The sequence below is a fragment of the Benincasa hispida genome, chromosome 4, assembly GCF_009727055.1.
Source record: "Benincasa hispida cultivar B227 chromosome 4, ASM972705v1, whole genome shotgun sequence".
Taxonomy (NCBI): domain Eukaryota; kingdom Viridiplantae; phylum Streptophyta; class Magnoliopsida; order Cucurbitales; family Cucurbitaceae; genus Benincasa; species Benincasa hispida.
The window spans coordinates 32608095-32628061 of NC_052352.1; the positions used below are offsets into that span (position 1 = coordinate 32608095).

At 32.0% G+C, this 19967-nt stretch overlaps 2 protein-coding genes across 2 annotated transcripts; one reads left to right on the forward strand and one right to left on the reverse strand.

The window, feature by feature from the left end:
* Positions 1-6701: 6701 nt before the first annotated feature.
* On the forward strand, positions 6702-11913 carry LOC120076755 (RING-H2 finger protein ATL74-like). Its single transcript, XM_039030656.1, has 3 exons — positions 6702-7375; positions 8385-8482; positions 11171-11913. The coding sequence occupies exons 1-3, from the start codon at positions 7217-7219 to the stop codon at positions 11568-11570; spliced, it is 657 nt and encodes a 218-aa protein (XP_038886584.1). The 5' UTR covers positions 6702-7216; the 3' UTR covers positions 11571-11913.
* Positions 11914-15389: 3476 nt separating this feature from the next.
* On the reverse strand, positions 15390-17420 carry LOC120076752 (cytochrome P450 77A3-like). Its single transcript, XM_039030655.1, has one exon. It carries the CDS (start codon positions 17350-17352, stop codon positions 15688-15690), a length of 1665 nt encoding a protein of 554 aa, XP_038886583.1. The 5' UTR covers positions 17353-17420; the 3' UTR covers positions 15390-15687.
* Between the last annotated feature and the right edge of the window lie 2547 nt (positions 17421-19967).

A 19967-nucleotide genomic window follows, 5' to 3' on the forward strand; every position in this document is an offset into this window, starting at 1 on the left:
TAGTCATTCTGCATGGAAAACATTTATTTTCAACACTTTTTTAACTCTTCTTGTAGAGTTTTTTCTTTGTGATCATCATTTTGCGTGGTTCTTTTGAATTTTGAATGATTAGAATAACTGGTGGCGGGAAATTAGAAGTCAATTTACTCGACAACCAAATTCCCTTGGACGCGGTATGCAATACATGTTCCTAAGATATTCGTTTGATAGTCATGCGTCATGGTCATGCGTGGAATGATAATGCGCTAACGAATGTATCGATGGACCATGCATCCTGCCACAAGTTTTCTTGCACTCACGCCAAGTATAATACAAACGCAAGTTTCTTGGGTAATCCGAGGTCGAACACAAGGACTTGTAGCTATATGATTGCAGTGATGTGCATGCGGTGGTTAAATAAACGAATGTTGGAGGGGTTGCTAAGTTAATCCTACTCCTATCTAATAGACAACGCAATGAGAATATGCATGAAAGGTATAGGTACAACAAACCTTAACTTGAAATGAATGTATGGGAAAATAGATAAAATGCGGAGATGATTTCATTGCAACCCTTAAGAGTGACCACAAGGGCAACCTTAGTCAACGCAAACCATGCAATCATGCTACACACACATGAACCTAACTCTAGGACGTATGCGGTGTATCTGCGATATTGCCGAGAAGCCTATGCCTGCCTAGACCTCCATAACCAGCTCACTAGCTCTTGCCGCATGAGCGTGGCTGCCGAATAACCCCTTGTTCTACTTCCTGGACGCATGAAAATCCAATCTGTAGGGTGCATACGCTGAGTGAAGCAAACAGAGCTTATCTCTAAGATCCCCATTCTTGCCTATGTGTTCCAATCCGCTCTCTCGAGTCTTAGATTTGGGTTTTAGACTACTCTCTCGAGTATGCCTAAATGATGAATGATGCACTCATAGAACAACGTAATCGCATGAACTTGGTTGACACAAGATTACTCCTATCTCTAGTGAACAATGCATGCATTGCTTAATGCGTCTAACCACTTACCCTCCCAAGTAGTTGATTGTTGCTGACTTTACTCATAGACAAGCAATGCATTAGCCTATAGACAGGCGTTGTAGAAACTTCACATTAAGTAAATAAGATTACTCACACACTCACACAACGCACACCTCTCGGTGGGTTACTACATGTTTCATATCCCTAATCCACATGACTAAGTATGCAATACCCAAGCAATCCCACTAAGTGTTGCAATGAAAGTAAAAATGCTAAGCAAAGAAGATGGAGATGGAGTTGAAGGAACAAAGAAATGCATTGAAAACAGATTGTATTAATTCCTTAATTCCAAAATTTCATACAATACAATATGAGAAAAGAAAGAAAAAGGAAATGACCGGCTGGAAACAAATATTTGATCTCAGGGGATGTGCGTCAAGGCTACTGGTGGTGCCATGGATGGGCAAAGGAGCTGACTCTCTCGAGATCTAGCTCCGGTCAAAGGCTCCGATCGTCACTCAGAATGGATGAAGGAGGTGAAGAACTCTCAACCATCTTCTCATGCAATTTTTCTGGATCACGGAAAAAATCCCCGGGTTGAGGGATAATCTCCGGATGATTTGAATTTCAGCTCATCGGCCTCTATTTATAGAGCTTGGGTTGCCGACAACATTAATTAGACTGCTCTGAATCTGACGTTCGGTGCGTTTGTCCTTTCTAAACCTCTTCCACTAACGGCGTGGTAGGTGAAATGTCAATATCATCTTTTGGATTTTCTCGAGGTAGATGCGTTGATGCATTCATTCCACCTACCTTGTGTTGATCCCATTAGTTTGCGTTGTCGCGCAGTCGCAGTCATTCAATGAGCACATTCGCTTAATACAGCAACTCAACATGATGACCGCAATCCCCATGCGATAGACGCATGCGGCTGATCACCACAACACTCATGCGTTGATCTAATGCGTTTTCCTTGCGATGGAGAGCTTCTCCGTATGCGGTCATCTATGCAGTGGTCTGGTTTCCACGTTTGCGTCCATTTCCTACATTAGCTACAAAAATAGAACATTGAACGCATAATTAACGCAAAATAACCGGTTAGCTAAGATTCATCATACTGATCGACGCAAGCTCACTTTCTCGTGAATTCCTATCATGATTGCCGCATATTCTGCCTAACAACCTTCATAATTCTAAGTAAAAGGCCTAAGATGACATGCATTTCTGCATGTCATCAATAACCACCACGAAAATAATAATTATTTTTTCCTCTGCCATGGTCACGACCTCTACCACGAACATGACCTCACCACAATTATTATTAAAATTCACAGCATTCACTTTAAGGAATGGTTTCGTTCCAGTTGATCGATATTCGTGATTTTTCATTAATAACTCATTATTTTGTTCGACCACAAGAAGATATGAAATTAGTTCAGTAATTGTTTAAAACCCTTCTCTCAATATTGCTGCTGCAGGAGCATATTCGAGACATGAAATGTAGAAAATGTCTTATCTAACATATCAGCACTAGTAATTTTCTCTCCGCATAACAATAGTTTCAAATTTATTTTAAACAATACAGATTTGTAATCACTTATTGATTTGAAATCTTGTAGCCTCAAGTGCATTCACTCATAACAAGCTTTAGGAAGAATAACTTTTTTTTTTTATCATACCCATCTTTCAAAATTTTTCATAAGATACGGGGATCTTTTATTATAAGATACTCTATTTTAATCCCTCGTGAAGATGATGATAAAGGAAAATCATAGTTTTTCCTTTGTCCGGACTAGATGTTATATTTTCTTCTTTAATAGTCACTCTAAGATTCATAGCATCCCAGTGGATTTTTGCATCAAGTACCCATGACAAATAATTACTGTTGTTAATATCAAGGGTGGCAAATTCTAATTTGTGAGATTTGTCATGGTAACACTATCATGAAATATTGTATTTATATTATAAATTTAATAGATATTAAATATGCAAAATAATGTTAAATTTATTAATTATAANTTTTCAGTTTAATAGGAAAAAAAAAACTAATTTCTTTTTTTTAAAAAAAAATAAATGAAAAAAATCATTTTGTTGTGAATTCGAGGTGCAGAACGTGTGAATTCGAGGTGCAGAACGGGAACATGGATGGTAATAAAATATAATATTAAAGTAAATATAATATAATAATAAAATGAATAAATATTAAAATATAATATAATATATAAATATATTAAATAAATAAATAACAAAAAGTAAATAAAATAACAAAGAATGGATTTCTCCACTTTTTCCAATCTTTTTGGTTCCAAAACCCACAAAATGTCACTATTTATAGACAATTTGACGGTGGATTACATGGACACTAATAGCGTGTAATCTTGAGACACAAAAACAAGTAATGGATAAGTGACATATGACCAATATATACTAATAATGAATATTTATATTACACCTAATTTAACATATTTATAATTATTATTATTTTTTGTTTTAAGCAAAAATATAATATTATTAGTCAAATTATATTTTCATAAAATATTAATAAATATGTGTACATTTTCTTAAACTAAACTCTTTGCTCCCAGCTTAAGATTTACATAAAGTTTATATTAAAATTTAATTGATTTAAATTGATTTAACTCCGTTTCACCCTGAAAATATTTTTTTTTAAAAAATTACCTTTAAATATTAATTATAATCGATAAGATGGACTTGATATAATAATTTGGATCTTCTACCAATTCTAAGCTAACTACATATTTTTAATAAAATATATTACTTATATGTTTATATTATATATTTACATATTATTGTCAATATAAATATAATTTAGCAATTTACTTTCTAGAGAAAAATTGGAAGTTCAAATTGTATTATACTAAGAAAATCTAAAATATATTAACAAAATAGTTTCACCCTTCCAAATATACATGGGTACAATAATATTGATTTGTGAATAAAGAAACAATACAAAATATTCTCAACTTTGGAGTAGATTTCCATTATTCTCTAAGACTAAATAAAAATTGAAAGATATGCCTACGTAATATTATTTGCAATTATATAAAATATGATGATGATTGTTACCATTTATCTCCTCTAAAAAATTTCGTTAAAATAATTTCAATAATCAAATTTTGCACATAAATTGCCCCTCAATTTACGTGAATGAGGTAAATGAATCGTGCACGCATTTAAGTTCTTAGATATTAGTTTTTTTAATCTTATTATAACTAAATTCTCTTAAGAATATTTCTCTAAGAATATTTTTCTTAAAAACAAATTTAAAAATGAAACTTCTTAAATTCTAGGTATATATGTACGTATAAACTAGGACTGTTTTTAAATATAAGAAAATAAATTAAAATATTTATAAATATAGTAAAATTTAATTATCTATCTATAATAAATCGTGATAATATGTATCTATGTGTATCATGGTAGACACAAATAATAGCCTATTGTAGTATATTGCAGGTAGGATGTGTATTTTACTATTATTTAAAAATATTTTTAACAGTTTTGTCATTTAAAATAATTTTCTTCTAAATTAAGTGGTATTTTATATAATTTAAACAAATTATTTTAAAGATCGAAATTTAAACAAACTTCCAAATTCTTAGTTTTCCATTTTTGTTTACAACATATTGGCATGGAAAAATCAAATATTTAATTTCGAGGTTGATAATAAAAACACTATGTCAATTGAGCTGATAATAAAACTCCAACCCATAAATGAATAAGAAACTATAGTACCTTTTGATTGAAAATATGTTCAAATTTGGGTTAGATTGAGAACAAGGACCGGTAGATATGGAACTAAAAGAAGGAAGAAAAAAAAAAAAAAACTATGATAATGATTGTATTTTAAGTATTGGCAAATATGGTACTTTTAAATTTTGGAGTTATATCAATTATAATCTTAAATTTTCATAAACAAATCATTTTAGATATTCCTTTATGATTTTGTTTTAAATTTTTTGAAGCATAATTTTATACTTGTATAAACTTCTTCAAATGCATAGATTAACCTAATATTAGAGAAACATATTAGAATCAAATGAATAGTGGATTTCAATAAGATATGAGTGATATTTTATCTTTTAGTATGCGTCTATTTTTCTTTACATAGAAAAAATTACCTATAATTTTTTTAGCAACGTTTTGATAGAATTCTGAGAGAAGGACAATTTTATTTAAGTGATTTTAAGTCAAAGAAGTTAAACACTGGTAAATATTAATTTGAAATTTAATTGGTATAACTAAGAATCAAAATAAAAAAATTTAATGTTATAGCTCATGAGTTGCCAAACATACCCTTTTTTTCACACAGTGTCCTTTTTTTTGGACCCTCTTCTTTTCCTCTTTGAATAAAGCATATTTAGTAATACAAATTTTGTTTTTTTTTAAAGATTTATTGCAATTTCCAATAAAAGAAATTGATTTCAATTAAATATTAAAAGATTTATGTATCATATATTTAAATCATATGTCTCTTAATTAATTATTGATACATAATATATGCCGTTAAATTATGCTTAAGTTTAAATATTTATGAACTATAATTAATATATCTCATTTATTTCTAAAGAAAAAGAAAAGAAATACTAGAAGTTATTTTGAAACTTCACTCAGAAGTCAAATATGATACAAACTTATCTTCTTTTTGGATAGAATTGAATGAAATCAAGAGTTTCAGCAGGAAAAAAAAAAAGGTAAAGTTAAATAAAATCCTTATCTTGACTTATAGATCTAGACATGACTTTCCATGTTTTGGAAATTTAATTTAAACTTGAGTAATAACACAACCACAATAAAATATCAATTACTAATTTTTTAAAACAAATTGAAAGCTTTAATCATTTTTAAAGTATGATTAACATTTGTTTAAATAATATATATACAACAACTTGACATATAAAAGAAAAGTAAGTAATCTTATTTTTCTCCAGAATTTTACCTACATTGTCTTTTTTTTAGGGATTCAAATAAAAAAGACTAAATTGTTAGAAAATTAAGTTTTTTTTACCATTTGTATCCTTACATGATGAAATTATTACAAAGAGAGCGAGTATTGAAAGGAGAGAGCATCAATAACTTAGTAGTAAGCATCGAGTGTCGATAGCCACTACTCATACTTTAAAAAAGTTATTACAGTAATTTTATCACGCGATGATGCAAGTAAAAGGTAAAAAAAATCACTTTTATAAGGAGTGAGCTTTTTTAAAATTTTTTTATTCGAGTTCCTAAAAAATATCAACTATATAAAAATCTCATTTTCCAATTTCTAACCTCCTAGTATGTCATAGAAGAAAATTTCTAGTTACGATAGTATGAAAAATTTTACATACTACGATTATTCATTGTTTGTCACATTAATAGTATTTAATAATTATATAGGGTCCATGAAATAAATAGTAGTAAATTAAACCATTTAATAATATATCAAATAATGAACGAAAAGAGTTGGTACTATGATAGCAGATTTTTCTTTCTATATCATAGATAGTTTTTTTAATTACAAATTATGGACGGAAAGATTTATACTACGGACCTCTTGTTCTTTCATATATATATATAAATGTCAATTGAGATAAACTCTAGTTGTTTATATATATATAGTTGACTGACTTAGTTTGCTCAATTAATACTTAGGTAATAACTTAATAATGATTTCTATTAATGTCTGAAGTGATTTGTTTCTTCGTTTTTAAATATATATAAGAAGATTCCATTTTCCTACACTACTTTGTATTTCAATTCCACTCTCCCAGTGATTCCAGTTTAGCTGATATTGGTGGGGTTTTTTTCTTTTCTCTAAATGGGTTCTCTGCTTTTCTGTTTTTGCCAATTCCCAATTCCTCCACCATGTATTCAATCTTTTTCTCTGGGATTTTTGCACTCTCTCCCACAATAAAACAGTCACTATCTGATATCGACACCCACCAGTTGATTAAACTTTAGTAAGTTTCCCACTTCCGTGCAAATTAATTCAAAATTTTAGCTTCTTTTTGCCTTTCCCCATTTGGGTTGTAGCGTTTTCCTGAAATGATTCATCATGAGAATCGAATTCCGTTCTAGTTTTGGGTTGAATGGGATTGGAATTCCTTCCGATGTTGAAGCTGCCGAAGTTAGCACGATTTCAATAGAAGACACTGTTGAATTGTAGAAACTGTTTTCACTGGGGAATTTAGAGTTTCGATTGGTGGAGAACGGAAATTTCGAGTAGAGGAGAAGAGGGTATTTGGAGAATGATGTCTTCGGGGGTGAATTTGGTGATGACAGTGATTGGGTTCACTGTGAGTACTTTGTTCATCGTATTCGTCTGTACAAGGCTTGTTTGTGCTAGGATTCATCTCAATGCTTCAAGGCGCTCCTTTCCAATCGCTTCTAGATCCGATCTCAGTGGGGTGAGCTTGTTTCTCTCTTATTTAATTTGCTTCCAGATTTGATGTGGATATATGTATTTTAATTTTCTACTGGTTATTTGTTTATGTTAGTCGCCAAGCAAAGATTGGATAATTTCCCTTCTTCTTCTTCTCCCTTTTTGTTCCCTTTCTGGGTTTAGTTTTGTATGCTAATTTATATGCAAAGTGGATATGATTATCTGCATTATAGTTATTCTTGCATTTCTGCCATTTTAATGAAGTTTCAGCATTCATTTCATGCAGTGGTATTACCTCCCCCCCCCCCCTCCTTTTTGCTCTCTCTTTTTGGTCTGCTGGGTCAGTTTCATAGGTCTGCTAATGCGTTTTCTTGGTAGCCTTTTTGCAATGTCGCTTTTAATCAAATACTAATGGATTGGGAGTCTCCACAGAAACAAAAAGGGTCTCTGACAAAATGAACGTAGCTCAACTGCCATGAAATATGTACTATCTTTCTCGATGTTAGAGGTTCAATCCCCATGCCCACATATTGTAAAAAAAAAAAAAGTTACAAAAGGGTATCTTATACTGGATTCTTGTTTGTTCTCATAGGCAGTGCTTGTGCATTTTTATTTCACATTGGTATTTGTCCCTTCCTTTTTTAATGTACAACTTTTTAGATTTTTTTTCAGGCGTTATGTTGATTTGTTTGTTCGTTTTTTCTTTATATATATTATATAAATTGAGAAAATTTTGAAAGATTACACAAGAAAACAAAAATGAGTCAGAACTACAAGATTGGGCTCCAGTTAAGAAAAATAAGATCTAAAGAATAATTACAAACAAACATAGAAACTAAGGGTCTGAGAGAAATATATAATCTAACAAGGGCCAAACACTGCTATACAAATTCTTACGCCCTCTAAAGATTTTGTTGTTTCTCTCTCTCCAACGCCACCCCCACCCCACCCCACAAAATAGCACACATATTGGCCTTTACTATGATTTGTTTGTGGACATCTCTCTGTTTACATGTTGAATTTCTTTGATGTAGTTGGAACGGGGATTACACGGTGTAGAGCCTATGGTTGTAGCCAACTTTCCAACTAAGAAGTACAATGATGATTACTTCTCATCTATGAGAAATGCTCAGTATGTGCCCCTTTAATTCACAGTTCCTCACTGCATTGGTTTTCATGATTTTTCATAATATTTCAAGAAAATCCCTTTGATAAGAAAATATGCGTATGTGCGTGAAAATACCGCCAATCATAAATTTCCACCAGAGCATTATGTTACTGACTGGCAGTGAAATACGTTATTGTTTGTTTCCTGTGGATAAGATTCTATTATGGCGTCTGAGAAAAGTTCGGCTGATGTGTAAATATCAATTCAACGTAAAGTATAATGGCTTTATCAATGAAAGGAGAGAGAATTGTGACTTCATGATTTACCTATGGAAATATGATGAGCTTGCAATGAGTCGGTCTTATAGTTGATTGGTTTTTCCCAAAGCATAATCATTTGTAAATATTGAGTGGGATGAGATGTCACAAACCAGATATTTAGCCCCATCACACTGTTCAGGTGGAAAAGCAGAAAGGAAAAAAGAACTCTTTGGGCCATGTAAGGTGTTTCTGGGAATGAATGGTGGCCTCTTGAAAATATCTCCAAAAAGTTAGTAGAATAGTGACTTCTTGATGAGATATTTTGGTAAGTTGCCTTTAAATAGAGTCCTAATCAGCCTGGGCCCTTAGCAATAGGTGTGGAAAAAGGAGTTGCTTGTTAAAATCTCATACTTGGAACAAGTGATGATGTGTTAATGGAGTGCCCTCTTTCTCTCTTTTAAATACACATCTACTATTCTTCAAGATGTGATCATTGCATCTTGGATGAAGTAGTTGTAACCCATATATTCATGTTAGAGTGGACCTGGTTCAATGGGATGATGGGATAATTCAAGAGCTCCCTATTCTTTCCCATTACCGAAAAATCCCAAATGATCAAAAGATGTGCTGTTCCCCTCTCAGCCAACGTACTTAATCATATTTACCAAACAATATCCCTCTCATATCCCGCTAATGAACAACTCAACTAAATGGGCCAAACTCATAAGTTCATAACAGAAGCCCTCTCCCTTACTCACTGATCAAGCCTGACTACCCCTCCTCCCGCTTCGGCCTTTCTTCTACCATATACTTCCACAATAGGGGTTTACCTCTGATCCATAAGAAAGAAAGCAAAAAAAAATAAAAAAATAAAAAATAAATGGAGAAAGAAAGAAGAAGAAGAAGAAGAGAGAGAGAGAGAGAGAAGACAATAGGAGGCTTAACAAGTTCATCTACTCAACAATATGAATGGGGAAAAAAATGAATCTTACTTTTATCATTCGGGCTGGATACATCAGATTTTGGAATAGAGAGGTAAAGCTTTCATGCTTCCTTTACATTCTCTGGTGGTTCTGTTGAAAACATGAGGCAAGAGATAGGCTGCCTACACCTGAAATATGGCTATAAGTTGTAAAATTACAGTTTATATGCTTTGGTCTATTGAGCTAGTTTTCAAAAATCTACCACATTGTCTTGATTATCTAAGTGGTCCCAGACTGATTGGTAATGTTAGAGAAGTGGCAGATATCTTGAGAAAATAAGCATGGCCATGGATGCTGGTCAAGTGTTCTTCTGAAAGTGGAGAAGTTTCTGTAGAGCAATATTTCTGAATGTCTCTCTTGTAGACTCACACATCAATAACAGAAATGATTCCTGCTGTGCATGATTTTGTCACAATTTTTTAGGGGAAGAAAAGACAAGATGTGGTTTTTTGATCCGAGGAAACAAAGTGAATTTCCAAATTTAGTCTGAAGACCGTATTGCCTAAATGCTACCTTTTGTTGACAGTTCGTGATGGAAAATAAATGATAATCTTTAAACTAGTGATTACAATTCCTTTTGCAGACCTTTTGGTATTATGGGATGCTTCATTCTGTGGTTATGTCCTCCATGTTTGTTTAGCAAATCATGGAAATTAATCACACAATATATAGTGTGCAATTAGAAACTTTGTGATTTCAAGAGCGAAACGAAAAAAGCCGAAGCATCAGTTCCTCTAGCCTTGGCTCCAGGGCTTTTGTGTGATTTAAGAACTTTCTCTAAAGTTTGATCCTTTGCAATAATTTGAAACATAGATTGAGGATGGTTTGTTTGAAATGAGGTTCTGTTATGTACCATCATCCATCTTCCCTGTAGTTCAGCAAATTTAATATACTATTCATAGTTTCCTATATGCTATAATTGGATTTCATACATAACCATGCACCACTTGGCAGAAATTAAGGACCTCTTGAAATTAAAAGGAAAGGATCTCTTGGATGAGAAGAAGAATGTCCACGCAAAAATTGAATGCAATTGCATTTGTGATTCTGTAAATCAGATATTTTGCATAGCGTTTAATTGGAGTGACATAGTAGTAATAAGTAACAAGATTGTTGTTTATGATGTTCTAAACAGTTCTTTCTCATCTTTTCCTATACTAAGATCATGAAACTGGGAAGTTATTTATTTTTGGAGTTCAACATGTGGGGTGGGGGGATTTGAATCTTTAACCTCTTGCCCAAGGGTACATGTTTAAACTAGTTGAGCATGATGGCAAGGAGTTATTTATTTTGAATGATATAAAATAGTATTTGGCAATTTTTTTTACTTGGAAGGAGAAGTTTCGAAAGCAAGCTTAGTAGTTTGTTGATGAAACATAGCTGATTGATTTTGGAGAAAGGTGAACTTGCACCTATCTTCTTGTCCTATTGACATACCCAGCTAAATTAGGTTTTGTTTTGAATGGCAGATGCACAGTTTGCTTGGCAGATTATCACAGTGAAGACTTATTGCGCATTCTCCCCCACTGTGGACATTCCTTCCATGTCACCTGTATAGACATTTGGCTGCATCAACACTCAACATGCCCGGTTTGTCGTCTATCATTACGCGAGGTCCCAGACAAGAAACGAACAATGCAACCCTTGTTTAGCTCAGCAATTCGCTCTCTTGACTCAGATCCCTGCCGTGGGTTCCCATTAAGAGACCTTCAAAACAGTGGGTTGGAACAACCAATCCAAGAGAACCACTGCACATCTGGGGCCAATGGAGCAGCGGATCCGATAGAGAATGCTGCCTCATTTATTGAAGGTAACCAGAATAGTAAAGGCTGTAGAAACAAAAATGTAGAAAGTCCATCAAATGCTTGAGCTTCTCTAATAGGACACTGGAATTGGTCATATAGAACTGTGTCCTAAAACTTAAAGTAGATGTCCTTCCCTTAACTACCTGCTTAGAAAGTTTGTCTTGTTATTTACCACTGTATATAAGTGTTGTTTGTAGTGAATTAATTTGTTGCTGGTTTTTTTGGGGCAGTTTTGTTAATTTTTCTTTGTACAACATTAGTTATTACACCATGAACTTTGCTTTTGGTAGTTCATCTCTCTCTGTCTGTCATATTTGTACCAATGCATGGTGAGAACAGCTTTTTTTAAGTTTTTAGCTAAATTCTTGCTTCTGGTATCAGAATCTCTCATTCTGCGGCTGCCGTTATTGTGTTTTGGAGTCTTTCATGTATTTTCCTGTGGGCTATGGGACACTGCAAGAATTGACCCAAATTCTTTATCTCTCCACTTTCTGCTGCTACATTAAATATTGAACCACTTTTGTTACCATCTTGTGGATTACAGTTGACTCTCACATGGATTTATTATATGCATTTCCGTCTCTCTTTTTTTTGTGACACTTGTCAATTTTGTCTTTTAAAATACTTTTTTTTTTTTTGGGGGGGGGTGCATTTGACCCAACTTGTTTAGGGTGAAGTGGACTATTATAACCTGACCTCCTGTTATAATGTATGCAAAAAAAATTTGTGGATATAGTAAAATTTAGATTTTGTTTTCAAAATCTATTAGTAATAGACAATATATAGCAAGTAGAGGTCTTTCAGTGATAGACTATATCATTAATGGGAGTTTTCTATATTTGTAATTCTTTTAAAATGTTGCTATTCACTTAATTATTATCTCTAAAAGTGCTATCAAATGCAATCATCCTTATTATAATCTGTACTTAGCTACGGTAAAACTATTTGAAATCTTCATTGTCTATCATGTTTATTGATATGTAACTATCATCTCTCTTCGTTTGTAATCCAGACTAAAATAGTTTACATCCGAAATACACACTATCATAATTCAAGCTAAAATAATTTGTATTCCAAGCAGAGACTTTTATAACCCTTTACTATACCAATAGAGCGTCTAAACACTTTACTTTCAAATTCCTTCTTTTTCAGCTCAAAATTGAGTTCTTGGGTAATGGGTATTGTTGTTTTATTTTTTTGTGGATTGTGAATTCAATTTCTTCTACTTTTATTGTTCTTGCAGTAACTCATATACAAGGGAAATGAGTAGCGTTCCACCACCGTTTTCCATTTTTGGAAAAAGGAGAAGCTTTGACTTCTTCAGTCAACCTTTTGGTCAACCAACTTAAATTCTCATATATATATATATATATATATATATATATATATATATATGTATATGTATGTATATATGTATATGTATGTATATGTATGTATGTATGTATGTATGTATATGTATGTATGTATGTATGTATATGTATGTATGTATGTATGTATGTATATGTATATGTTGAAGTTCATTTTGGAAAATCATTGATGATTATGAATCTATAGATCAGATTATTTCTTTTAATCTGTGTTTTGATTTAGGTTATACACTTATAATTATACTTGAGTTTAAAAAATCTTGTCATTTTTATTTTCCTTATTTATAGATGTGCCATTTAGCTTTTGTTTTAATGCAGATCACATGTACTAAAATAATAATAATAATCAATAGAAATAAAGCAGGTCACATTAAAATAATAATAATAATAATAAAATAAAATAAGTAACTTCGTTAAAGGTCACATTACAGACTACACTTGCAGAAACAGAGATGAAATTGAATTTGAGTTTTGAGACATTCATTTTTAGGCTAGGTGTTCTTTTTTTCTTTGTTTATTATTTATTATTATTTTCATTTAGTCCATTTGTTTTAAAGTTTCAATTTAAACTTAATTAGAAAAAAAAATTACGAATAGAAAAAATGTCAAATTATTTATAAAAAATTAAAAAAAAAAAACACTGACAAACTTCTATCCGCATCTATTAGTGATAGACTTGTATAGTTTCTATAACTGATAAATAGTAGTAGACTTCTATCTCTATTAAAGAAAATTAAGATTTTGCTATTTTGTGTAAATAATTTTCCTTATTTTTCTTTTAAAAAAATCCCTATTATATTAACAATTTTTAGTTTTGCCCTCACTATTGAAGAATATCAAAATTGGCCAATAATAAATATACATGATATGATAATTGGTGAGTTGAAAAAAAAATCATAAGAAATAGGATCATTTAAAGCGGAAATTCCTAATTCTTCCGGTAATTTTTTAAGAAGAAAACATTTTTAAAAAAAAAAAAAACTTATGTACCGATTTTTGGTTTATGTATATGTTTGATAAGCAAATTTAGAAAATTGAATTCTACTTGAAATTATTGTGCAAAATATATTTGATAATATATACACACATTTTTAAGAAAATGTGTTTGAAATATTAGGTTGAATTTCAACTGTTTTAATTAACATATTTTATGTTATAAAGTTTGTATAATTATTATTTTACGATATCACATAATTTATAATAGATTATATTATATTACATGCAAAATAAACTCTTTTATGATATGAAATAGTATATTCATCCAAGTTTTTTTATGTAATTTATTTTAGAATTTCAAATTCAAAATTTAGAAAAATATTAGATACATAAAAATGTTGTTTACCGAATATCCATTATATGGCACACATAATCTACAAATATGTAAACGAGGGTATGTGTTCTAAAAAACAGTATGGTTTTTTTTAAATGTAAAAATATTAGTGATTAAATTGAAAACAACAAATTACAAATTTAATTTATTGTGCTTATGTGTCCATGAATTTTAGTTACAAATTAATTGATCTATTAGACACAGATGAAAATTTAGAGTTTTCATTAGACATGAAGTTCAATTTTTTTTTTTCAAATAGATCAATTCATTTTTAAAAATTTCAAAATTTTCAAAAACCTATTAGATACAAAATTAAAAGCTTAGGCCACGTAATTATTTGGTTTTTTTTTGTTTTTGATTTTTTAATATTAAACCTAATTTTTCTCATTTTCTTATAATGATTTTCATCTTTAATAAGTAGTTGAATTATTAGCTAAATTTAAAGGCTTGGCTTTTAGAAACTAAAAGCAAAAAACTAAATAGTTACAAAACGAAACCTTTAGAACTTAAAACATTTTTAAAGCTTGGAACAATTTATAAATTAGAAAGAAAAAAAAATCCAAACATTAGGGAGAAGATAGAGACCAAGATTATATTCAAATTAGTTAAAAATGTCTCTAAACTTTCATAGAAGTAATGATTTGGTCCCTAAACTTTGGTTTGCAACAATTAAGTACCTATACATTAAATGTTGTAACAATTTAGTTCTGGAACTTTAATTTAGTTCTTGTACTTTAAATTTTGTAATAATTTAATCCCGATTGTAGAAATTAATGATAAGATTTAATGAGTATTCATGCATAAATAAACGGTTAAACTAATTAGAGACTAAATATTTTTAAGAAAATATTAAAAGTTGACATCTAATTTTGATGACAACTTTTACGTGAGAGACTAAATTGTTACGACTTTGAAAGTACAAGGACTAAATTGCTACATACTAAAATTCAATGACTAAATTGTTACAATTGTTACAATTGAAAGTACAAGGATTAAATCGTCATAAACCAAAAATTCGGAGACTAAATTGTTACTCTCAACAAAGTTTAACGACCAAAAGTGATTTTTAACCAATTAAAATATGTATTTCATTCTTCATCACATATGAAAAATGGTTAAAAAAATGAATAAACTAAAAAAAAAGGTGATTTTTACGCTGAAATTCCTGCCCCAATTCCTACACAAATAAATAAATAATTCATCCGTGTATATAAACATCCTAGCCAAAAGGCTGCAAAACGTCGTAGTTCATGACAAAGATGAATCCAACATACAATTTTATAAGGGGCCAACAACATCTATAAATAATCTAAGAGTTAAAATATAACAATTTTTTTTTTTTAAGAGTTAAAATATAAGAAAATAGCGGATATAATTTGATAATCAGCAAAAATAGCTTACGAAAAAGGAAAATATATTAATTCAATAATTTCTAGTAAAAGGAAACGTAACCATCAAGAACAATAAACCTTTCTTCTACTTCTTCAAGCTCTGGTTGTGGCAATCGCTCTGAGAGAATTCTTCATCACAACTGTAAATTCATACTTCTTCGTGAGATCCAATTTACTGTTCGGCGGATATGAACTCCATTCAAATTCCTGAACCAACCTCGCCAGCATCAGATGAACGTGAATCGTCGCCATTCCCAAACCAGGGCAAATTCTCCGTCCAACTCCGAACGGAATCATTTTCATTCCTTTAATCCCCGTCATATCCACCTCTTCCACGCCGGACATGAATCTCTCCGGCTCAAATTTCTCCGGATTCTTCCACAGTTTCGGATCGTTGCTGATCCCGGCCAAATAAACCTCCACACTCGCCTCCTTCGGAATGTCGTATCCGGCCAATTTTGTCGTTTCGGTAGCCGAATGTGTCAGCGTAAAGTACGTCGGCGGATGCTTTCTCAGCAATTCCTTCACTACCGCTTGAAGATAAGGCAATTTCTCAATGTCACATTCGTCTACTTTTCTATCGCCTACTAATTGCTTGATTTCTTCGTGTAGTTTTTTCTGAATGCTAGGGTTTATGATTAGCTCTGCGATTCCCCATTCGATGGCGGCCGCCGTCGTGTCGGTGCCGCCGTTGAGGAATTCGGAACAGAGAGTGACTAATTCGGCGTCCGTCGGGGAAGATTTCCGGCCGTCGACCTTGAGATCAAAGAGCGTATCGAGGTACGAAAATGAAGTTGCGTTAATGTCTGAACCTGGATTTTGAATTGCTCTTTTCCTTCGATTGATGAACTGTACGACGAATTCGATTTGCTCTGTTCTGACTTCCATGGCGCGTTTCCAATGCTTGGCGAAGAACGGCCTCAAAATCGGGAGAAAATCGTCGATTCTCGGATCGACGGTGATCAGAACAGTTTTAAGAACTTGATCCATTTTCTCAACCGATTCCTCGTCCATTTCTAATCCAAAGCACATCGCCAAGAGAATACAGAACACAGCGAATCGAGCATTCTTCAATACCCAAACGGCACCGCCGTTGGCGGCGGCGTCTGTTCGAATGCGTTGAACAAGCTTATCCATGGCGTTTTTTCTGACGTCGCGAAATTCCTTCAAACGGCTAGATGAGAGCATGTTCTCGACCATGTTTCGGCGGAGGGAGCGCCAGATGGAGCCGTAGACGGCGGCGTTGACGGAGAACTTGTTGTTGCTGAAGATGATTCGAGTGGGATTCTCAGCGGGGCGGCTGGCGAAAGTAGGGCCGCGCTTGATTAAGGCTTCGTGAATGAGGTCGGCGCCGGACAAGATGATCGTGGTGCGAGAGCCCATCTGGAGAGTGAAGATTGGGCCGTAAATCTGGCGGGTGTCTTCAACGTATTCGAAGAAATGCTTGCCAGAGCGAGCGACCTGGAAGAGGTTTCCGACGACCGGCCAGCCGCGGGGTCCCGGCGGGAGATTGAGTCGTGGCTTAGAGGTGCGTTTTTGGGTGAGGAAGAAGATGAATGCAGAGAGGGCGAAGGCCATAAGTGAGAAGAAAATTTGGAGGTAGTGATCGGAGAAGGAAGAAGAAGAAGAAGAAGAAGAAGACGCCATTGTTGCGTTGGATGAAGGATGAAGGATGAAGGAAGGTTTATCACAGCAGAGGAATGAGAAAGGCGAAGGACAGAAGGAGCAATTTTTAGAGGGAAATTTATAGAACTGCATTAAGCACCACGAGTATTTATCATGCTCTTATTATTAGAAGATTAAAATATCATTTTGGTTTCTTATTATTGTTAGATTAAAATATCATTTTGGCTTTTTAGTTTTAGTCTCAATATTTTTAATTGTCAAATTCTAGTCCATATCTTTTTAATAAATTTTAAATTTATCATTCTTTTTTTTACGAAAAATGGTAAAATAATAATAATAATTTTTCATGCAAAGAATATATAACACGTGGATATGTTTTCAAATTTTATAGTAAAAATGTTAATGTATAACTTAAAGTTTTAAAATAATAATAATAATAATAAATTGTAGTGGGACTAAATTCGAGATTTATTAAAAGTATTGGGACTAATATTGAAAGTATAGCGAGAACAAACTTTAAAGTATGACAACAATGGTATTTTGATCTTATTATTACTACTTTAGCAATATGTTGGACTCGAACCAAGATTGATGGTAAAGTGTATGCAATTGAGCTATGATCATGTTGATGGTTTCATGAATTATATATTCGCTATCACTAGGCTCGACATTTTCATAAAATTATGATCACAAAGTTTTGTGAAATTTTAAACCTTGATTGTAATATGATTATTTAGTAGAAACTTAATATTCATAAAATAAAACAATATATTATAGGTTTAATACTAGTCTTGTCTTTATACTTTTATTTTTTTGTTCATTTTGATACTTATGGTTTCAGGTTAAATTCACTTAAGTTCTTAAACTTTCGTAAAAGTAACAATTAGTCCATGCACTTTTAATTTATAACAATTTAGTTACTATTATAGAAATCAGTGTTAAAATTTAATGAGATTTCTTACGTAAATAAATTAATAAACTAATTAAAGACTCAATATTTTAAAATACAAAGTTTACATCATAAGATAATAAAATTGCATTTAATTTTGATAATTTTGTTTACATTAGGGATTAAATTTTTATAAATTTGAAAGTAGAATGACTAAATTGTTATATGCAAAAGTCTAGAGACTAAACTGTTACATGCAAAAGTTTAGAGACTAAATTGTTATAAAATTAAAAATATAGGGACTAAGTTGTTATTTTCATGAAAATTTAGAGATCAAAAGTGTTTTTAACTAAATATTTATTTTGGTCCACGTACTTTTAAGTTTCGTGCCGTTTGTTACTTCATACTTGTATTTCTAACTTTGGTTTATTTTTAGTTACTATACTTTTAAAAAGGAGTCACCTTAATCCCTTAAAATGAAATAAATAAAAGTGAAAAACCAAATGATCATTTTTTGAAAATATAGAGACTAAAATGAACATTTTGAAAGTATAGAGATCAAAATGGACAATTTGAAAGTAAAAACAAAAAAAACAAAAACAAAAACAAACAAACAAAACAAAACAAAATAAAAACAAACCAAAACTGAAAATAGAGATACCACCAATCAAATAAAATTTATAATTACCGATCAAACTACCTATACTCCTAAGTAGTACAAATGCCAAGACGGGGTCGATCTACAGGGAAGCATGAATATAGTTTCAAGCTAGTTAGGATTCTCTCGCTAAAGAGGTAATGGGGGATTTTTGAGTGGTTTGAGTATTTAGGCGAGGAAAATAACACGCGAAAAAATGAAGTGTGAGAAAATAAAATGGAATTAGCTTAGAGAATAGGATTCAGCCAATTATTTTATTGATCATAGGATTTTCTATAAATTATTTTCTATGATTTAGTGTGCATAGCCTCTTGCTTAGAGAGTCAAGTCAAGCACCCGAATACATTAATTAATTTCTTAATTAAATTAGATGCTTGATAGATTGGGTTAGGTAGTGTCCATAAAAATCAAACATCCGCATTAGGCCTAAGGGATTTCACTAAGAAGATTAATAACCCAAATAGCCTTAGTTACTAAATGATTATATTCTTGATTACCCAATTATGCAATGTTGTAAAATAGTTGTTTTAAACAACCTAAAATGCACAAACAAGCATGCTTTGGATTTTGCTGCTTAGCAATTAACACATTTAAATGTAGCATATAGTGCATTAATTTCTAGCCTAACTAAGAATATATGATGATTGATTAAGTCATCACAAATCTCAGCTTAGAAGTTCAACTTTATTCAAGAACCACAAAAAATCAATAAGAACTCAGAAATTTAGCATAAATACTCAAAATCAAACAATAGATTTCACCGAGCTTTAAGTTAGTATACTAACCTTAACCACAAATTCGGTATAAGGTTGACATTTCAATCATAGAGAATGCCTGAGAACTAAGAAACAAAGTAAGGGAGGAGAAAAGAGGAGAGAATCACATTGGGGGTTGGAGGCCTAAGCTGTAATGACCAAAAATTGGAGAAAAAAAGCTTTTATAGTAGGTTGCAGCGCTACACGATGCTATAGAAATCAACACGCGAAAAATCCTTAAAGCGTCGCGGTGCTGCTTTGCATTCGTGCCTTATGTGGCTCGCATCGTACTGCAATCCGGAGAAAATGATCTCGAGTCAAGTTAAGCAAAGTAGCACCAGGTGCTACTAAACCTAGATTCACTCTTTTTTTTATTATTAAAAAATCATTACCATCTAATTCGTGATCAAATTATTAATAAAGATTTACGTCTCAAATATATATA